Below are 23,246 nucleotides of genomic sequence, written 5' to 3'. Positions count from 1 at the left end.
TGTCCCCCTGCCTGGAGGTGTTCATCTGGCTAGAATCCAGAGGGCAGCCCCTCCCGAGTGCTTAGTTCCTGTCATGGAGAACCATGACAGCTAAAACTGCTTGTCTGTGTCCCCTTCCTCATTAGCTTAGAAAGTCCACGAGGGAAAGATAGCCCCAAGCCAGCCTCATTTAACTAATCCTCCCCCACAAGTAGTCCGGTCTTGGGCACATAGTAAACCGTATTTGTCAAAGAAATTCACTATTTCCTTTAGCTTAGGTCACGTCCACTGTTGCCAGATCATTTAAGTTACCAAAGTTCTGGAATCTTCCAATTTTTAAAACTGTTGGCACAGAATTCAAAATGGCTTAACCGGCCACTGTGTGGGCCAAGGACAACAGGCTCAAAGCCGGACGCAGCTGCCGCTTTTCCTACTTGACCTCGCCTGCTCCCAGAGCCCCTTCAATCCTAAGGAAGCTCAGTGAACACCCTGGCTCATTTCATCCCACTGGATGAGAAAGCAAATCTTATCAAAACAGTGAGGACTCATCAAAATTACAAAGAAAAAAACATGCCATGAAATTAGGGATTCATTACGTTTGAAATGAAAACTTATTTTAGTACTTCTATCACAAACTTAGTAGACATAAGTACTATTTTAGATATTTTTATAGTGCAATAGATTTAATTGGGGAATTTTATCACTTAGAAATCACTGTGTGACACTAGCCATCACGAGCAGTGCCGCATGCAGTAAGTAAAGCTGATCTCTATTTGACTGCTTGAGTGTTCATTTTGGCCCCAGCATGAAATTCAGTTTCCTTAGTTTCAAGACACACTCTAAACAGCCCAAACACTTGTTATAAATAACAACTGCTGTTAATAGCTTTTTAAAAATTTACAATATTAGGGTTATGAACAATTTTATTATGAATTACTTACATTTGTTTCCAAGCAATGCATTTATTTAGTAGGATGCCAGTTACCAGTCATCAAAAACTTTATGTTGAAAATGTAATTTTAATAGATAATTCTCCATCTTACATAGGAGCACAATAAAATACACCACATTCTGAAGAAACTCCAGAAGTTACAAGAGTAAGAGTGGGGGAAATTCAGATGGGTTATAATATCCATTATCTTAAAACTGCGAGAGACAGGGTTCCGACCCACAGGTTAACATTTACATACTCAGACTGGCTACATTGATGACTTAAAAACAAGAATCAAGAATTAGATATGCAGAGGGGTGGGAAAGTAGAGTTTGTGAGGGGAGGAGCTCTGTCAATGCAGAAAAAATTACCGAACAACAAACTAAAAAATAAAAGGAGCGCCCATAGCAAACACTAGAGGAACGAAAGGAAGAATCAGTAACAGGACACTTAGGCGAGCTGCTTGCTGAAGAGTTGCTCGTCAGGGCTCTAAGGAAAACTCAAATGCCTCAGCAAACCCCAAATGATCATCAGACTGGTGTTTCCTAGTAACACACACCAGTGGTCACACATGAAGTCTTCAGACAAGAACTAAGAAAAAGGTCATAACCCCAATGCCTGTCACAAACATGGCACAACATGTAAAGTCAGTCACAACTGCTGCTTTGATGACTCTCTTGTACAGTAATTTTCAAACACTGTGGCAAGACACCAATGATCATCTAGCTAATCAGACAACACATATTTATTTCAAATTTCTAGGCGGTAAAAAAAAGTTTAGGTACCGATGCTTTATATATATGCTCAGGGCCAGCTTAAAAATACTCCATTCAGTGATAGCTTAAACACAAATCTGCATCAGTAAAAAGAACCTGGCAAAACCTACCTCTTGCCATTCAATTTGTCAGACGGTGAAGACCAGAACAGAGTGTTTCATCAGTTTTAATTTTTAAATACGATTGTCACATTGGGAAAATGAAATAAACACAGTAAAATAAACTGTACAAAGGCAAAGTAGAATAACAAAAAAATATTTTACTAAAACAAGATTTACAGAAGTTTCCAGACAAGCCATACAAAATGGTCACAAGCTTTTTCTTGAAGGGAGAATTCTACACTTGACAGCAAAGTCACAATGTTATCAGTGAGGGCTGTGATGTTTGTTTAATGTTCCCATTTTGGTTCAAACAATGAAGCTTGTCCATCTACAGCGTCTAAATAAAGTTAGACTTGGCTAGAGAGCATATTCTAAAGAACTGGTTAGCTGCTTTTAACCATTGCAATTAGATCGCCATAAAAGGGGGGGAGAGGAAGGAGCCCATAAAGTTAAAATAAAACTACCTCCCCCCTCAAAAAAACAAAACAAAAACAAAGAAAAACACCCACACCCCTGCAGCTAACCCTGACAACTACCTTCATTCACAGTGCTTTATACTTAAACCATGATGAGGGAAATGAATAAAAGCAGAGAGGGGCCACTGCTTTTAAACGTTTCGCAACAATCCCGATGATACTTCTAGCCTCTGCTCATGCTTTACAATAGTGAATCAGGACAAGACATAGATTTGCTAATGTGCATTTAATCACCAAAGGACTGAAGATGTCTGGGCTTTTATTCTGTAATGTTTCTAAGACTGTGTCCATTAAATGCAAACAAAAAAAGGAAGAAGTCTTGGCAGAACAGGAGAAATGATGCACACTGATGATCAGATCGATTTAAATATTATTCATGGCATATAGCCTAGTCCATGCTCTAGCTGTAGACAAAAACAAACATGCAATTATTATTTTACTTGGTTCAATATGTTACTTTCCAAACTAAAAAATAAGCAAACACTATGAAGTGAATTATGGAAATGCCATTTTCCATAACCTGGATCCAGAAGATTGTATGTCTAAATCACTACAACAGGATGAGGAAAGCTGTCTCCTCTATTTCTAGATATACAATGCTCCCCACTAATTTGGCTATAATCTGTAAAAGAAGCTTACCTATTTCAAACTCCCTAGCTATAAATTAATGCAATTTAATCAAATGTATTGCAAAAACAGCTCAAAAGCGTTCAAAAGATTCCCATTATCTTTACATACTGCTAGATGAATGGGAGACGCTCAGCGCTTGTTAAATCAAGTGTAGTTTACAAGAGTCCAAGACCTCCCAATTATATGTTGTCTTAAAATTTGGAGGTCACACAGGTCATAAGATAGAGCGTGAACATCTTTTGTTAAGAGGTATCTATTTACATATTATAAGGATCTGATCTATTCCTTTTAATATATACATATATCGTTTTCTTGTAAAGGCGTTTTTTATTTATTTATTTTTTTAGCTGAGCCATCCTGCCACCTGTTGGCAGCTCAGCTGCAGCTCAGCTCGGGCCGGGAATCAAACCGGCGACCCTGTTGCTCAGTGCTCGCACTCTTGAGCAAGCTCTTAACCAACTGACCAGCACAAAAGGCATTCTTTAAAGGTAGCATTAATTTGTTTTAAAGAGGAAGTGGTGTGAGGAGCATGAAGAGGAAGTACCTGTTTCTATGGCTTGGGCTTCGTTGGTCTTCCACTGCTCCGCTACGTCATTTGCTAACGGGTCGTCTGGGTTGGGAGCACTTAACAAAGCCTGGATCGATAGCAGGACTGTGCGGATCTGCAGTGCTGGGGACCACTTATCTATGAAGGCAACAGAACCGCAATGATCAAACGGGAAAAACAGCCCCAGACGGCTCTATTTCCCTCCCACAGACCCCTGTGGTCTTTACATAAGGCGAGGTTACAATGCACAGATTCTCAATATGGAATGCTTAAGAGAAATCTTAATAGCATATAAAGATAACACTTACCTTTCAAAATATCTAAACATATTCTTCCCAACTTGTCTACATTAGGATGATAAATTTTGGTCATGAAACGTACTTTAGGGGCTGCCATTGGGTATTCTTCTGGAAGGAATAGTTCAAGTTTAAAAGTCCCTCCCTCAAAGGGGGAATCCTGGGGGCCAGCAATGACCACATGAAAATAACGGGCGTTGCTCTCGTCTGGTTCTGCTTTGATGCCGGGAACTGGTTCTGCCAGCAAACGCTGAGTTTCCTACAACAAAAAAAGTAACACATTTGTGAAAGAGATGTCATTTTGCTTAACACCAAAATAAAAATTAGAAAGTTCTTCTCTTAAAATTGAACATAACTGCACCTCTCCAATCTTCTGATGTGTTTTTTAATTTAGCTTATATAAAATGCAAAGTTCAAAGAAAAGACCATTTAAGTCATCATAAGCAGCTGAATACAACTGAAAGCCAAGACTGGTGACGTAGCATATACATTCTAGCTACAAATGTCTACATGCATGTCGATAATAAAATTAGGCTAATGAAACTGATTTTATTCCCAAGGAACAGAAAAGAATGAAAAAGGAGAAAGAAAATAACACTAGGGTTACCATACAGATAAGGCAACTCGCCCTGTTTAAACTCTACCAAAACCAAGTGGTTTAAAAAGTAAAATTAGTTTTAAAGCCACTGAAAATCCCTCCTCTGAAAAATACAGTGGAACGAAGGAGGGACAAATGCATAGGATCTAAACACTGGAGGGCTAGAGCAATGACTGATGACAAACCTCAAAGGGACCCTTACTGCTCTCCAACTGTCATATCATTAGTTCTCTTTTCCATATTTCAGGCTCTCTCCTAAAAAACCGTAACATTCTTCCTCTTCTCTCTTCAAACCTCCAACATCTCCATTTTCATTTTTAGCCAATGACTGCTTTCTATTTCACGACAAAGCCTAAACTTCCTGAAGTCCCCTCTGCAGCATTTGTACACCTACATGCATTTCTGCACCATTCTCTCCTGGCACTATAGATGAAATGGGGTTCACTCTTGGCTAAGGTCAACCTCTCCTCTTGAACACTAGATCTTATCTCCTCACCCACTCAAGGAGTTTTTTCCTCTCCTGAATCATCAGTTTTTCCCTTTTTATTGGATCTTTCCCCAAAGTGTACAAATTTGCTGTCATTTCTCCCAATAAGAGACAAGGACCCTGACCTGACGCTCCCACAAGCTTCTGCCCCATGGCTTTGCTCCTCTTTGAAAGTTATCTGTACTTGCTTGTCTCCAAATTTCTCTCCTCCCCTCCTATCTTGAACACAAATCTCCCATCAGGCTTGGCCACTAACCTGTTCTTTGAGGTCACCAATGATACCCACATGGTTAAATCAATGGTCAGTGCTCAATCGTCATCTTACTTGACCTAAATGCAACATCTTTACCCAACTGGTTGGCTTCACCCAACTTCCTGGAGCCACACTCCCCTGGCTCTCTCTTCCTATTTGTCTGGCAGCACTCTCCGCGCTGGTTCCTCCCTGTCTCGCCAACATCCCATCGATGAAGTGTGCCGGGGCTCTGTCCCAGGGCTGCTTCTCTGTCTACACACTTCCATAGTGATCTCATCTAGTCCAATGAATTTAAATACTAAAAGCACACTGTACATCTGAAGTGTCTCCAAGTTCACATGCAGTACAGATCTCTCCGCTGACTGTGCCTCTTCTATCCATAACTGCCTATTTGACAGCTCCTCTTGAATGTCTAATAAGCAAATAAGCACCTTAGCATGACCATCCTCACCCTCTACCTGCCCCTCCCCCAAAGCCTTCCTTCATGTCAGTTGACCATAAACCCATCCTTCCAACTGATCTTCCTTTCCCTTCATAACCCACACATCTAAGCTGGTCAGCGAATTCTGTTAGCTTGGATGCTGACATCTACCCATAACTGACTGCTGCTTACCTGTGCACCACTACATGCCATTCCAAACCACCACCAGCGCTCACCTGGCATACTGTAAGAGCCACCTCACTTTTCTCCCTGTTTCTGACCTTGCTCCCTCCTCCCTCTCGGGGCTGTATTCCACAGACCTTTAAAAATAAAAGTCCTTATAATGCCCCCCCTCCCCGAAGAGGCTTTATATGATCCCCTTACTCCACCCACCTCACTCATCTTCAGCTATGCTTCCCCCTCCTACCTCCACTCCACCTGCTGTGCTCCAGCCAGAGTAGCTTCTTTGTAGATCTTCAACCTGCCAAGAATACTGCGCCCTCAGGCTTTGCAATTGTTCTTCTTCCCTGAAATTTCTATATGGCTCACCCCCTCAGCTCCTAAGATCTTCACTCAGATGCATTTTCTCAGTGAAGGCTCCATAACTGAAGCTGCAAACCCCAACCCACCCTCTCACACCCTCCTTTTCCCTGGCCCCCTACTTTATCTCCAAAGCACTACTAATATGTTACACAGCTCACTTATTTTGTTCAGAATGGCAGTGCCATAAAGGGAAAGGCTTGCATCTGTTTTGTTTACTGTGATATCCTCAGCACTTAGACGAATGCCTGGCACCATAGATATCCAATAAATACTTGCTGAATTATGAATCTATTTGATGTTACAAAGAATGAGGAATAAACTCGGAATTTCATCTTTAACATTAAAGCAGTGTTATTCAAAGCAGGATGTGCACTTCACAGGAAAACAAAAGGATCACTTCAGGTGTGAGAAGAAATTAACTTCTGTTTATAATTTATTTTTACTCATAAAATGTTAATATTCAATATACAAACTGACAATAGTATGTGTAATTGTATGTATTAGTAATACATTTTCAACGTTTTGAATAGGCATGAGTAGTCAAAAATGTTCAGAACACTGCTGTATCTAAGCTTTTAGGTAGGAAAACCAATGAATGAAAGAAAATACTGCACTTACACTGCTTTCACTTATGAAAAATTATACACCTTACACCAATTCATTCTACAGCCTACAGTGCATATACTAAAAAAAAGATCTCTGTCAGCAGTCACATACTGAAAATAGTCATAAGATGCTGATAACAAAATCAACTCCTTCCCCAAAATGTGTTGAACCCATCCATAGTCATTTAAAGTAATGCCTTTAGTATTTTAATTCAAGACTAGTTTTTTTGTTTCGTTTTGTTTTAATCGTGGCAATGCAGGGTCAAATGAAAAACTAAAATGTTGTTAACTACGTTCAGCAAAATGTTCTTAAGGTTCAAAGTAAAACATTTTTAGAGCATTAAAAAAAAAAAATCTCAAGAGGCAATAATGAAACCTCTCCCATCTTGGGAAGTCCTCCAACATGTAACTAGAACAAATGAGGCTGGTCTTCATTTTTAGGAAAAAAGTAAAGCTATTAAGGATGAACAGCAGGAGAAAAGGAATGAGGAAAGAACTGGATAGTACTAAAATCCCTTCATTTCTGACCTCTCTTCACCTCCACCCTCCTCTTGTTTTGCCCCAAGTCTCTCTATATTTAGAAAGCCATAAAGAGGGAGACTGGAAAAAAGGATAAAGCTGAAGTCCGAGAGCCCCGAAACACCACTCCCTGATTATACAAAATAGTAGCAGCTCTATTCAAAGCTATAAAAAGCTGCCAGAAGGGCCTCCAAGACCATATCCCAAAATAGCTTTAAAGTCATTCTCAAGTGCTGTCAGAGAGATAGCTACAGTTATTCATTTCCTCATCTTCAGTTCACCCTCAAAATCAGATACTTTTTTTAAAATGTACATATTAAACACATGATGTGGCCTGACCAATTATATGATTTAATTGGACATTATAGAATAAGCTTTTAGGTGTGAAAAACTTTTTGAAACAGTTTGATATGTCTCAAATTCTAATCGATTTTGATACAATGAAAAGATGCATAATTATTTCACTATATGGCACTGATTTCCCAAACAAACCCACAGCACAAATTATAGGAAGAAAAAAGAATAAAATTCAAACCAAATGGAACAAGTCTCACCCACAAAAGTTGGTGTCAATTTTTTTCCCTAAAAAGGCAAAAACTGAGTAGGAAGTTAAATCCTTCCTGCTATGATTCACATGTTAACTGTGAAACAGTTTCTAGTTTTATACTATTCTTTGCTAGCGACAGTGAAGTACAGTGTGATTTCTTCAACTCTAGAAGAAATGGGTTCAAATTCCTACTGCACTACTTACTTAACTATTTTTGAGCCAGTAATTTACTTTGCTCTGAGCCTCAGCTTCCCATCTAAATAGTTAACATAACTTCTCATACACAGCTGAGGTAAAGATCAAATGAGATAATACTTCAAAAGGACTTGACAAACAAGATCACAAAAGAAGGCCATAGTCATAGATAACCAACTAATAAAGAATGTACGGTAAGAAAGAAAAAGCACAATAACAAACCTCAAGATTTATTAAATAACAGTGTGCATTAGTTGCCATTTTGTGATCCTACTTATTTAAAAGCAATCTTAGGACTGAATCTCAGGTAGTACTGAGTTTTAGACCATGCAGAACAGAAAGCACTGAAGACTATGCTAAGGAAATTAGTTACTAAAAAGTAGAAAAGGAAGTAGGTACATAGAGTATGGATTTAAATGGTAACAAGATTAAGTCTCAAAGAAACTATCTCATCTTACAGAATATGTACAGCAGTTCATGCTGCAAATACTTTAAAAAGAAATTCAATAACACATCAAATTGATCTGATTGTCAATAGATCTACTGGGACAGTGAACTACAACACTTGACGTTCTGTCAACTAAACTCCATTCACTAGGACTTTTCCCATTTTAAATTCAATAACAATTTGTGCTATGAAGCAATATAAGGTCTTATACAATTTGTAAGATAATGATTGAATTATGTGCAGTAAAACTTTAACTAACAGTAATCTTAGAGTGGTAATCTGTGTGTGAGAAAAGGTTAGTAACTATATATAGCCCCAACACATCGTCTATATAGCAATCAGATTTTTCTCCAATTAAATATTCTCTGAAACAAGGCTGCAATGTGTGACTAATAATGCCAACTATGGAACTTTTAGCTCATTTTGCCCAAGAGCTATCTGACTTGGCTCAATAAATCTATCAATTTTGTTATCACAAAAACAAGTCTTATTTAAGACTGAGAGATGCCTCAACGATGCCTACTCTGTCTATTCCAACCTCTTTTAAGTGATTCTAAAACATTAACAAACGGGATTTTTTGGGGAGGTTTACGAATAAAGCAAGTCAATTTTTCATTATATGCACAACTATAAACTACTTGAGGGCATCTACAAGTTCACCCTCTATAAGTGTGTGGGTTTTTAAGAAAAATGTTACCAGTGGGTCAGCCGAGTGGCTCGTTGGTTAAGAGTTGGCTTGGGAGCATGAGCTCTGAGCAGCAGGGCCGCAGGTTCGGATCCCACATGGGCCAGTGACGCTGTGCCCTCTACAGCTAAGATGGTGAACAATATCTTGACTTGGAGCTGGGCTGCCATGAGTGGCCAGCGACGGCGTACGCTGCAGTGGGGCTGGCCGGCAGCTGGCATGAGCTTTCGTGAGCTGCTGTGAGCCGCCGTGAGCGGCTGTCCAATGGCCGGCGAGCGACTGCCTCACCCGGGAAGAGCGCAATAATACCATCATGGGCCAGTGAAGCGACGTCCTCCACAACTAGACTGAGGAACAAAAGGACAGCAACTTGTCTGTTTCCCTCCCCCAACTCCTCAATAAAATCTTTAAAAAAAAAAAGTTACCAGTGACATTTGTGAGTGTCTTGTCCCTAACATTTTAGCCCTGTGGTTTTTACCACACAATTTTGCTTAACACAGAGAATTTTAGGAAAACGTTTCATCATATATAATAGAACTGACTTATGTATTCTAGTTGGGATCAGAAACAGAACCAAAGTCGTGCTAAATTTCCTCACCACACTATTTCCTTGTAAATCATAAGGACAACTAGAGGTACACCATTATAAAAAATGATCTATGAATGCTTTCCTCTACGACAGTACTGTTCAAAAAAATATAATGCTAGGCGTGTATGTAATTTTAAATTTAGTAGTAGCCACATTAAAAAGTAGAGAGGAACAGGTAAAATCAATTGTATTTTTTATTTAACCCAATATATTCAAAATAGCATTTCAACTTAAAAATTATTAATATATTTTACAATCCTTTTACATACTAAGTCTTTAAAATCCAGTATGTAATTTATACTTACAGCACATATCAATTTGAACTAGCCACATTTCAAATGCTCAGTAGCCACATAGCTACCCTCAAGGACAGTTAAAACAAAGCAGTTCTGGGGCCGGCCGAGTGGCGGTTGGTTAAGAGCTGACTTGGGACACCAGAGGGCCCCGGTTCAGATCCCACATATAAGGGCCAGTGACATTGCCCTCCACAGCTAAGATGCTGAACAACAGCTCACCCTGGAGCTGGGCTGCCGTGAGTCGCCGGCTACGGCGTAGGCTGCAGCCCCCGTGGCAGTGGGTTGCCATGGGCTACCGTGTGTAGCCATCAGCCAAAGTGAGCGGCCAGCACCCGCAGTGAACGGCCGTCCAGAAGCCAGAGACTGATCTGCCTCACCCGGGAAGAGTGCAATGATGGTGCCAACTTGGGCCAGTGAAGCAANCAGAGACTGATCTGCCTCACCCGGGAAGAGTGCAATGATGGTGCCAACTTGGGCCAGTGAAGCAATGTCCTCCACAACTAGACTGAAGAGCAAAAGGACAGCAACTTGTCTGTTTCCCTTCCCCCAATTCCCCAGCACTGTTCCCATCCCCCAATAAAAATCTTAAAAAAAAAAAAGCAGTTCTGTTATAACGATGTTACTTACAGGTCATTAAGAATAATTTAACTTGGGCCGGCCGAGTGGCGCATTGGTTAAGAACTGGTTTGGGACGCCAGCTCTGTGCATCAAGGCCCCAGTTCGGATCCCACATGAGGGCCAGTGGCACTGCCCTCTACAGCTAAGATGGTGAACAACAGCTCAACCCGGAGCTGGGATGCCATGAGTCGCCGGCGACGGCATAGACTGCAGCCCCTGCTGCAGTGGGTTGCCATGGGCTACCGTGTGTAGCCAGCAGCCGGATCTGCCTCACCCGGGAAGAGCGCAATGATAATACCAACATGGGCCAGTGAGGCAACATCCTCCACAACTAGACTGAAGAACAAAAGGACAGCAACTTGTCTGCTCCCCTTCCCCAACTCCCTGACACTGTTCCCCTCTCCCAATTCCCCAATAAAAAAAAAATCTTAAAAAAAAATAATAATTTAACTTATTTCATATAGTGAGTAAAATTTGGTAGAAAAAATTTAAAGCATCACTATTTTCCCCTCAAAAAATTCTATACAAAGGCATGTCAGGAACTTCTAAATCAAGAACAGGAATGTGTATAATAAGTGTTATTGTTTGTTACAGTCACAAGATTGTGTTTGAAAATGTTTTGTAGCAATTTCACACACACACACACACAAAAAAACACTGCATGGACAAAAATTAATTCAAACAAGGCAACTGCATGATAAAATAAGGGCTAATTGTTGAGGAATAATTTTAATTTTTACAGTCCACACTACCCCCTAGTGGATGGAAGACATCATCTATTTATTTCAACCCCATTTCCTTTGCAAATGAAAAACTGATGCTCAAAATTTATTTTACCCTAGTTCACTAACTTTTTTTAATTGCTTATCCTAAGCTCATATGAGAATAATGATTCTCAAGGCATACCTTCCTCCTTTTTCTGTTTTCTCCCTCTACTTCCACACACTTAACTACTCAGGGTTTCTTACACGGTAGATTCATTAAAGGAAAAATGGAGGAACCTGTTTTAAAGTCTCCAAGTACCAAAGATTACATCTTAGAAGACTTTAGACCAAGGTATCCCTTTGTTGAAAAGCTTTATTTCCAGTTGGATTGAGGAAAGTACTCTACGTTCCACTTGGAGTAATAGTCAAGAGATGGGGTGGGATGACTTGGGCTAGAAATATTTACATTCTAATTTTTCCCCTCAACCCAAGACCCGATCAATCCTCCTGTGAAGTCAGCAAAAAGAAACAGAGACTTGGGAGTCAGAGAGGGGCTTCTGAAAGGCTAAGAATATCAAACAACTTGTTTCTCAGGCCTGAATTTGTCTGGAAGTATCTCCCCTGAACTTCCAGTTCCCTGTGCATTACCACCACTCCTCTTACTGTAACTAGCATAGTACTTGTTTACTTGTTAGCCTCTAAACTATTTGAAGATGGGAACTCCAGCTAGCAAATAGTGGTGGTAAGTGCTAAATAAATGCTTATTCAATGAATAAATGCATGCATGCTTAGGCACCACACAGAGCTGATGAGGATTACTATACCTGCTGTCAGTTGGTTAACTTCCATTCCACCCCAGGGATGGCATTTAAGATTATTCCAATCATTGATAATGGACCAAAATCTGAAAATTCTACTAACAAACTGTGCCTTTAACATGGAAAACTGTTAGGCTGAATTCTTTTATTTCCTTGTCTACCATCCCCCAGTTCTTTTGCCCCACTAAACACAGTTTGTGTTTCTTTTTCTCTCCCTCCCTCCTACCACTAGTCTATAAATTCCATGTCAGGGACTCTAAGCAATTATCAAGCACTGTTCCCAGATATGCAGAGAATCAACAGAAGCTCAAGTTAACAATAAAAACTAACTGTGCCAAATACTGACTTAAGTGCTCTACAAGTGTTATCAACTCATTTAATTCTCATACCCATTTTACAACTGAAAGAAATGAGGAAGTAAGACTGACCACTTACAGTATAACCAAAGCAAGCAAGTGGTAGGGCCAAGATTGAAATCCAGGCTCCTGGGCTCTATTTCAGTCTGGCTTCAGAGGCTGTTTTCTTAATCTCAATGGGATATAGGAAGACAATTAACAACATGAACAGTAAATGTCAAATGTTTGGCAGGACAGTAAATAGCATAGAAATTAAGGAAGGCCTATTTTCAGTCCTTCATATTCATGAAGAAGTGCTTTATGAAAGAAGTAAATTAATTTAAGTAACAATGGCACATACACACCTTTTTATCTTCTGGGACTGGCAACTGAAGTATTGTATATAGTCTTATTAAGGTAAGTGAGGTAGGAAAAAAATCTGCTTTATTTGACTGAAAATTGGTAATATACTAGTTTGACCGGAATTATCTATTATATGGTAAGCCATGTTGCCTATCTTTGACACTACACAAAACCATTACGCTCTGAAATGTTATTGTGACTTTGAAATATGAATTTCCTAACAAATGTTTGGCACTGTGGTAGCAAGTAACTCAAAAGGAAAAGTAAAACAGTTCCTTGCCCCCAGGAATTGATTTCATGCTGAGTATAAAGCACAAATAAAAGTCCGTTTTTGAAAGATACATTTTACAATGGGGATGTCAGGGTCTTAGACAAGGTACAGGGTGTGAGCTTGGGATACTATATGAACAGGGCTAGACTGGGGGCATATTATATTGTTTATTTCTAAAGACAATTTAAAGGGTTTCTGGAAAGATAAGAACTTTACACATCTCCATCTTTTTTTCTCACTGTTTTTTGAAAGATTTCACAATATTGGCATCACAGTTAAAGACAGTGTCAGCTACTCCTTCATAACACACTCGTGAAATTCTTGGTGGTTAAGAACGTTTTTGAATACCCAAAAGCTCTAATAAGTAGGCGCATGGAAGATAAGCTTCTCCATTTTCTCTTAGCTTCTGATTTGATGGATGATGTGACACTTCATTGCTTGGACTTTCTTTAGCATCAGCTCAAAAAATAAAAATAAGCCTTTAGTGATTTGAGTAATGTAACTGTCTTACTATCTTAATGAATTATGTCTTAGGAATATCTTAGAACTGTGAATGAAGAGATGACCTAGCTTAGAAATGCTCTGAGATTGCTGTTGTGCCAAGGTCCTTAAGGCAATGTTAACAGATACATCAAAAGGCATTAAAAAAAAAATAACTGGCACATGTTAACTGGGAGGAAGTATGTAATTTAGTAGGTAGGGAGGGAAGGATTTTTTGTAGCCTGAATGAAAATTGCAGAAATTTTTCAAATGCACTTTTCTGTAGGTGTACGAGGTCTGACAAATAAATTCACGAACACTTCCTAGAAAAAGTGCTACATACTTCATTGCTGAATATCACTATGGTCACCTTCGAAGTACTCCCCTTGGGAAGCTATGCACCGACGCCAGCACCTAGTCCACCCTTCAAAGTAATTATGGAACTTTTTCTGGAATGGCCATCAGAGCTGTGTTCGTATTACGTTTGATGTCCTGAATGTCATCAAAATGTCTTCCTTTCAGTATTTTCTTTGTCTTCAGGTAAAGAAAGAAGTCACTGGGGTCCAGATCAGGTGAATAGGGAGGGTGTTCCAATACAGTTATTCGTTTACTGGATAAAAACTCCCTCACAGACACTGCCGTGTGAGCTGGTACATTGTCGTGATGGAAGAGCCATGAATTGTTGGTGAAAAGTTCACGTTATCGAACTTTTTCACGCAGTCTTTTTAGCACTTCCAAATAGTAAACTTGGTTAACTGTCCAGTTGGTACAAATTCATAATGAATAATCCCTCTGAAATCAAAAAAGTTTAGCAACATTGTTGCAACCAAGTTTACAAACTTAATCGGTACACTAAAATTATGGGTGATGCATTAGGAAAAACCAGTGAACTTGTACTTTAAAAAAAAATCAGCTTTTAAATTAGAAATTATCTAAATAGTGAGTTTCTTAAATTTTTAACTGGTTATTTGAAGTTGACAATTTATTTTAAGGCCCTTATATGTAATTGTAGTCATCTGTCTATAAATTTGTCATACTATCAAGCAAGGGTATAAAAATTCCCCCATTCGTTTGTATCTTTCCTCCCTTTCCTCAGTGTAATGTTGCAGTTGAGCGCTTACGAAGAATGTGAGAATTTGAAGTAACTGTTGTAGAAATAAGAAAACTTATCTGTGGTTACATAGGACTGTCTGGCGGCATAAGGCAAAATGAGGTTCAAAGTAAACATTTATCATTTCTTTTGGCCACCTGACAGCTACAACACCCTTGTTTGGTAATAGCACTACCTCTGCACCCCCAACCTTAGGAATCCCCATCTCCCTCAATAGAAGCTTTAGTCTTATTTCCTAACTTTTCCTAACTCTCTTGCTGCGAAGCATGTGACACCTAGGCTTAGTCAAAACCTGTGCATCAGAAGCTAAACTACAGAAGAAGGATCCATGCTGGAGAGATCAGCAGTGGTTACCACAGCCAGCCAGCCACAGGTGAGCTTCTCGGCATTGGCAATCACTCTGCAGATGTGCTGCACACAGTACCAGCAGTGAAGCCTCCACCATGATGTATGCCGAGCCTTGCTCCTGACTGCCTTTCTTTGGCGCTCCTTAAGGCTGTGTGAGGTACCTAATAACTCAATGCTGTTTTTACTTAAAAAGTTGGTTTCCACTGCTTGCTAAAAAATACAAACTCTAAACTAGATATGGGAGAAAGTGAGGAAAAGGGGAGAGTTAATAGACTGTGGCGTGAGGAAGGTGATGAAGAGGTTAAGAAGCTAAATATCTCTTGGGGCTTCAATGCGGTCAAAGGAGAAGAGCCCTGAAGCCAGCTAACCTCTTTATCAAAGAACTTCTACCCAGTTTAAGAGCCTTTAAACAGGGGGCTAATTTCACATTACAGACCTAACTTCAACTAGGCAGCTGGTGTGCCTACTAGGGAAAAAATTCATTGCGAGGGCATCTCAATTTAACCCCAATTCTAATTGTACCAATTTGTTATGCAACCATACAAACTCATTTACCCCTCCAGTCTTCTAAAACTCAGTCCCTTTAACATTTCAAAGGCTCTCTCTAGCACTGAAAGTAACAGATCATTTTATTACTGGAATGGGTTAAGCGTTACTGCTATATGCTTCCATCTACTGGAAGGTGCCCTTTTGTAATAACCTTTGTCCTTGTAATTACTGTTCAATACTTCATCTTCCCCGTTGAGGGGAGGGATATTAGAGACTGTATCCCCAGCATCTATGCCAATGCTCAATATCTAAATAAGGAAGAAATTTCTGCTAATGGTACCTGCTTTTTTCCCCAAGTTTTTTTTTTTCACCTGCTTATTAAAGAACAATATAAAAATCAACTTAAAATAGCCACACTCCTAATAATCAAAATCTGGTTAACTAACATTCTAGTATGTTTGTATTTTGTCTGATAAAGACAAAAGCCCTTACATATTTATCATTTCCTTTGTCACTACACCCTACTTTCCCGGTTGCTTTATAATAAATTAATCAATATTCTTTGCAAACCACATGGCATAAACAGGCACTTTTCCTGCCCTACTAGCTAGTGGCTACACTTCTACAGTTACCATATATTACTTACTCAATCCTTTTCCTTGATCACCAGTTATTTCAGGTTCCAAATGTAGTAATCACAACAAAATTTAACTGTTAAATGCCTGAGGACTCCACTAATAGAAAAGGCCTATGCTTATATTAATAGACAAGAAGACAGATGGAAGCAGAGCAGTTGAAATTTTCAGTGAGACAAATAAAAACAAGTTACAGTTGGTTCAGATTTGCAATCCAGTTGTGCCAGTGACATAATTTTGTCCAAAATCCAAACCACCAGGAAGAAAAAGTTAGTTTTGTTACACTCTGCATACTAACAGATAAATTAGGAAGCAATCAGATATTAGCCTTCCCGTCTTCTCCAAAATAAGCTTTCTTTCACAAGTCTGCCACACTGCACAGCTCCAAGAGGACCACTCACATAACTCTGCATGAATCACACCCCCTGAAGTTGTGCAGTGCAAGATCCTAAATACTTTGAATTAAAGAGTAACTTCAGTCTAGCAGCTGTAAAAATCAACTTTATTATTGTCTAATTCATAGAAAGTTGATTATATGTTAATTCTAATAAAATCAAGATATATTTACCCCAAACATCCCATTTTCCTACCCACTGGAGATAAATGGGCATTCACTTGTGTGCCCAATTCTGTGGGTTATGTTTGATGTTATCTCTTTGTGGGAACTCATACATAAATGATGAACAGTTTTCCCACACTGGGAAGACATTCATTCATTCTTTTTAGATTTATGGTGAAGCAGCATCTCTGCAAAATCAGATATTAAATAAGGTTTAGTATTATATTACATTAGGCTCTGTTTTCTGCACTCTAAGGCTCTGTTTTCTGCACTCTAAGCCTCACCGCTAGAGCTAGATTAGTGTATTAAGCAGAAAAGGCAGGGAGGTCAAGTGAGGATATCCAAGCTAGTATTTGGCAGAGCTTAGAAGTCAAACACAGAGGCCCTGGCCCTGGATTCTGGGTTCCTACCACATATAGCCACACATATCCACACACCCCAAATCCTTTTGCTCTTGAGAATTAGGAAGTAGACCTAAGCCAGTTAAGCCATAAGTCATTATTTTGTTCACAAAGCAGCATTTCTACCATTGTGAAAGACAATTGTCAGTTAAGAGGTAAGCAACTAAATGCTAATGAACACTGTTGGAAAGTGGGGGCTCACGGTCTATAGAAAGCCATCCCTTACATACTTTGCCACTCTACTCTCTCCCCAACGATACTAGTCAAGGCCCAAGTCTAATGTTTGCAGCCCAGTGCTGAGTACCACAGACTGTCTCACATTCCACACCAGCTGAATGAACAGATATAACTACTACTGAGATCAACCCTATAAAGAAAAATACTACTGACTGGGTAAAGGGGGGGCTCAGAAACTTACAAAAAACCTCAGGCCCAGGGCTTTAAGGAGCCAGATGGTGGCTGTAAATGGCAAGAGTATGCAGAAAAAAGGACATTTTAAAATTAAAATCTCAAACCCTATCTTCACAAACTATTTCATACTTTGGCTCAAAAGCCTTGGCCTTGATACCTTCCCTCCAGGTTGTGTACTTAAAGCCCAGAACCTAAGCTCCAGAGATAGCAGATACCAGATTTAAATTTCTCTCGCCCCTTTGGCAGCTCTGATGATCTAATAGGCATTTCTCAATTTTAATAATGATCCTTTGCTCAATACTGGCTGGTTAGCATGTTAAAAATTCAGTCCCTTACCTCAAGGTTTTTGAAAGAATTTGATATGAAATTGCTCAAGAAACCAAATTAACATGAGGTTAGAAATTTTAATATTTCACAGATTATCAATTTGGTCTGAAAGTTAAATAATCTTAAGAGATCCAGCTGGAGTATGTAACTCAGCAGATTTTTTATTCTTCTGTAATTTCATAATTATTTTGTCCTGTGCTACAGGAGAAAAGACCCAGACAACTCAAGATTTTAATCCAGGCAAACCTTGGAGGTATCGCGGTTCAGTTCCAGACCACTGCAATAAAGTGAGTTTCACAATAAAGTAAGTTGTAATCTTTGCTGGGAGGGTCTTGTCTCAATTTGTAAAAAAAACACACCACCTGTGAAGTACAATAAAGCAAAGTGCAATGAAACAAGGAATGCCTGTATAACTGAAGTAACACTGGGTCAAATTCACCCACTTCATGTAGTCGGCCCGAGTCCCTGAAACAACGCAACAATACGTATATTTAAAGACTGTGAATGCTGGACTTCGGGTTTGCTACCAATGTGAACTAAAAAGATAGTATGTAAAACTGCACCTTGAATAAAAATAGGCTACAAATTCATAAAATAACTGATTTAAATGGTCCAAGAAAACAGTTGTTTCCTTGAGGAAAGGAATTAGGTGACTAGGACAAGAGGTGGAAGACAGCTTTTAATGAGTACTCTTTTGTTGAATTTTGTAACGTGCAAATACTACTTACCCAAAAAACCAAGAAAATATGTTTTTAAATCACCTAAGGAAATAAGCATTTTGAGTAACCTTATTTTGAAAGTGACAATGTCTCATCATCATCAAGACAATCCTTAAAATTCAGAATAGACAAAGATGAAAAACAATGCTATTTAGTGTTATGGAGAAAACTGACTCCCATATACATGGCTGGTTGGGACTACAAGCTGGCCCAATCTTTAACAATTCTACTTCTTGCAATTTATCCTTAGGAAAAACTGGGTCTGTGCTCAACAGTACACCTCCAGAAGAATGGTCACATCAAAGCCTACGGGAAAAATGTGCTGTAAATGTAATGCGTAACACCACAGAAAAATATCCCTTCTATATAAAGTGAAAACACACTTCAAACAGTATAATCTTTTCATTAGCATTGCACTGGTGTGATGGAATGTTCTAAATCTTAAACGAGGTAATCATTTCACAGCTTTATACATTTGTTGAAACTCAAATTGTACCCATAAAATGGGTACATTTAATTGTAAGTAAATTTACCTTAATAAAGTTGATTTAAAAGGAAAACGTATAATGTGCATCTTGAGTTTACTGAGGGCAGGCACTGGGTCTTATTTGGGGGAGGCAGGGCTCTTTATTCATCTACATACTTGTTTGGATTTGGGGGCAGGGCAACAGTTTCACCAGGCATTTGAAAATTTGAGCAGTGAAGCAATGCTGGAGGAAAGAAATGGGTAGAAAGAAAGGAAAAAATAGCGACAGGCAATGCAGTAGTTTATGGCCATTTGCTGCTGTACTTAACTCTTCAATAAAAATCACTAAACTTGCAAAATGCTTACAATTAGTGGATTCTTCTGTGGAAACTGTTGAAAGGGTTGAGCTCTGTGTCTAGGTTAGCAGCATGTACAATCCCAAAACCACAGACAAAAAGAAACGTCAAGACCTTAAACTACTTGATAAATGGCCAAACCTTGGGTAGGACGTTGTCCTTTCAGAGGCTAACTCACTGGAAAGCTAGATAAACTTAGTTAGAACTCCAAAGTGTAAAGATTGACATCTGGATTAATCCTTAAAGCTGAACTGGATTGGATGTTCACATACACGTAGGTTGTCTGAATCCTCTGAAAACACTTTATAGAAGTGTGCACATTTCAAGTGATGGAACAGTGGACTAGAAGCCCACCCCAGAGTCACACCTCACAGCCAAAACTTGGGATCCCCAGCATCCAGCAGGGCTTCCCACCTGTGCATTCATGTTAGCTGAATGATAGTTACAACTAAAAGGTGTATGAGAGCTAAAACCAAAGTATTTCTTAATTTGTTCTGCTAGTATAAGGGTAAAGTCTTGAGGCACCATTTGTCTGAATCTCCTGGCGCTTTCTCTTTGTAAATCTATTTTGTTCTCTAACATCCTAGCTTGAAGGCATGCACTTCTGTCGAGATTTAAGGGTTGGCTCAATAAAGTGGGGAGAAAGATTCAACTGATTTAGAACACAGTCATTTATAGTATATACTAATACACACACGCCCGACAATCAAAACTAAGAGATGTGGGGGAAGGGAGTCCTTGCCCTAAGCTTAATCAAAACAGAAACAAACATTTAAAGAAACCTTAGCGGTGCCCCAGTGGCTCAGGTGGTTAGAGCACGTGCTCTTTAACACCAAGGTTGCCGATTCGATTCCCACATGGGCCAGTGAGCTGCACCCTCCACACACTAGATTGAAGACAACTACCTGATTTGGAGCTGATGGGTCCTGGAAAAACACACTGTTCCCCAATAAAATGTCTTAGAAAAAAAGAAAAAGAAACTTTATAAAGGGCGGCAGGTGACTCAGTTGGTTAGAGTGTGTGCTCTTGAAAGGCTGCCGGTTTGACTCCCCCATGGGATGGTGGGTTGCGCCCCCCGCAACTAGAATGAAAACGGCAATTGGACTTGGAGCTGATGGGTCCTGGGAAAAACACACTGTTTCCCAATAAAGTTGAAAAAAAAAAAGAAGAAGAAGAAGAAGAAGCCTTATAAAACCCCTAATTCTGCAGGACTCAAGTCAAGCCAAGTACTACCACATCTCAAAGGCCGGGCCAGGTGGTCAGGCAGCTTTCTATCTTTAAAACCTCAACATTGGGAAATTTATATCTATGCCAGATGTAATTTTTCTCTCACTTATCCTTCTATACTTTGTGAGCTGAGGTGGGACTCTGCAACCCCATTTCTGCTTTGCCAGGGGATCCCTGTTCAACTCTGCAGATGTTGGGGTGGAGGTGCCTAAGGGATACTGCAAGGGGAGACTTGCCTCTTCCGGGCTTCCTGGGCAGGTCCCCGAGGTGCCTGTGAGCACCACCCAACAACCATTCCTGTAGCACATTATTCCAACCTGCAGTTTATATACCACACTGAGAGAACCAGCTTAATCATCGTCCCCACCCTGACAGGAACAGTCTCTCTTCAGAGATCTGGGTTCCAGAGGGGCTCCCTTCACCCCAGTTTCTAAATTTTAATAATTTCAACCTTTTTCCTTGCTTTTTCCCCAGACTTAGGAGCTGTAGCTGCTTTCTATAGTTACTAACTCCAAAATACCTTAAAGTTCTCTTTTCTCCCTTTCTGTTACCTAAGTAACAATTTTATGTATGTGACAGTTTCCACATGCTCACAGAATTGCCAGAGTAAGGATTAGCCCAACTGCCTGCACAATGACCTAGTACTACCCCACCCGGCTTGTTCTCTACTTAGCCAAGGATACGAAGGACAGCTGGGAAGTAGAGGGGCAGTTATGCCAGTTAAGGAAATGCCAACCCTAGAGGGTGCCCATGCAAGCACCTCAGGTCCCCATATGTCTGGGAGTCCTTTCACTTGATGGGGGGCTGAAACCACAATGTCCATTGGCAACAACTAGAAAATAATCAAAAACAGGATTCAAAAGATGGTTTACTGGAATGAATATGTGAGGGAACACTTTTACATATTTGGGAGTCAAATGACTCTAAAGCAGCGGTTCTCAACCTTCCTAATGCCACAACCCCTTAATACAGTTCCTCATGTTGTGGTGACCCCCAACCATCAAATTATTTTCGTTGCTACTCTATAACTGTAATTTTGCTACTGTTATGAATCATAATGTAAATATCTTTTTGTTTTCCGATGGTCTTAGGTGACCCCTGTGAAAGGGTTGTTCGACCCCCAAAGGGGTCGCGACCCACAGGTTGAGAACCACTGCTCTAAAGGAAACGGGAAGCAGCAAAAATCAAGATTAAGGAAGGGAAGAAACTCTGGGACATTCCTGCCAGAGGATATAAATATCCTTTCTCAATCTTTCCCACTTCCATTACAAAGTTTTCTCAATTGAGGTGTGATAACAATAAGACGCTTAATACTGAGGAAAATGGGCAACCTTTCTATTGTTTACAATTAATTATATTTTTTCAAGACACCTATTTTCCAACAGAAATTGTCTAATACAAAAGAAATAAACAGCATAATATAAAACACCTACCATTTTATAATTAATAAAGTGAGTCTCTGGACTTGGAATGCAGTATTTGTTTGAGGCTTAAAAAAATACAATCTTTGTTTTTTCTTAAATGAATGTTGGTGTGTTTCTACATTATAACTCCCCTTTTGCTCCATCCATATATTTGCTTTCATTTTACTAAAATCAAATATTTGAATTAAATATCTCTCTGACTACATATGCCAGCTAATGGCAAAAAATGAAGTGGCTGATTGATATACACCACACAGAAAAAATTAATTAGAGTATTTTTTTTCCAGTCTGCCATAAACAATAGGGGGAACTGTCTACAATCAGTATTAGAAACAGTAGATATTCAACATCCTCACCAATACTCATGATGTTTAAAAGATTAACATACACTGGTCATATTTTACATACATAAATACATAACTGTAATTGGCATGATGATAAAACTCAACATATAAAGTAGCACTTTGGAGTAAAGAAGTGTGTGTGCGTGTGTGTGCACTCTCAGAATGTGAAAATTGCTGTAACTAATTACTCATAAGAAGGAACATACGCTAGTTTTACTTCCTTTTTTCATTGACAATAAGCATAAATATCTGCATTTTTAAATACACACCTGCAGGCACAGGAAGGTAAGCCTGCTCACGAAGTAAGAGTGGGTTCTGGACTGTCAGGGTCCTGTTCATCCTAATACAAGAAAACCTGCTGGGGCAGCCCGTACAAGGAAGGCGGGTGATGACTGAGTTCTCTAACATCTCTGTTTAGGACCCCGTTAGGACTAACCCACTGTTATCAACTAAGCAGAAAACAAAAGGCTAGTATATATGTGTCAACCATGAAGGCAGGGTCTATAGGTTTTTCTTAAAAATAAATATCATGCTTGATCCAGGGAGTGTAAAATATTTCATTTTTCTGATGGTTACAAAAAGCAAATTAAAATACTTTTTCATCAACTTTAAAAAAGGAAATCCTGCCATTTGCAACAACATGGATGAACTCGGAGGAAATTATGCTAAATGAAATAAACCAGACAGAAAGACAAACAGGCATGATCTCATTTATGTGTGGAATCTTAAAAAGAAAACAAAACAAAAAGTAGAACTCCTAGTTACAGAGAGTAGAATGGTGGTTAACCAGAGGCCGGGAGGTGGGGGGAAAGGGAAGATATTGATTAAAGGGTACAAAACTTTCAGTTATAAGATGAATAAGTTCAGGCAACAACGAATGACATGACGACTATTAATAACATATACTTGAAATTTGCT

General features: G+C 39.4%; 1 protein-coding gene across 1 annotated transcript in view; it reads right to left on the bottom strand.

The window, feature by feature from the left end:
• Positions 1-884: 884 nt before the first annotated feature.
• UBE2N (ubiquitin conjugating enzyme E2 N) overlaps positions 885-23,246 on the bottom strand; it is a 33,673-nt gene continuing 11,311 nt past the window's right edge. The window contains exons 2-4 of the mRNA XM_019661286.1: positions 3,749-3,995; positions 3,438-3,578; positions 885-2,667 (exon numbers count right to left, since the gene is read on the bottom strand). Of these exons, the coding sequence (XP_019516831.1) occupies positions 2,627-2,667; positions 3,438-3,578; positions 3,749-3,995 (429 nt within the window). The 3' untranslated portion in view covers positions 885-2,626. The remainder of the gene's footprint in view (positions 2,668-3,437; positions 3,579-3,748; positions 3,996-23,246) is intronic.

This window comes from Hipposideros armiger, unplaced genomic scaffold (genome assembly GCF_001890085.2).
Source record: "Hipposideros armiger isolate ML-2016 unplaced genomic scaffold, ASM189008v1 scaffold_342, whole genome shotgun sequence".
NCBI lineage: Eukaryota > Metazoa > Chordata > Mammalia > Chiroptera > Hipposideridae > Hipposideros > Hipposideros armiger.
The sequence above is the reverse complement of the archived record's forward strand: the minus strand, read 5'-3'. Positions and strand labels throughout refer to the sequence as shown.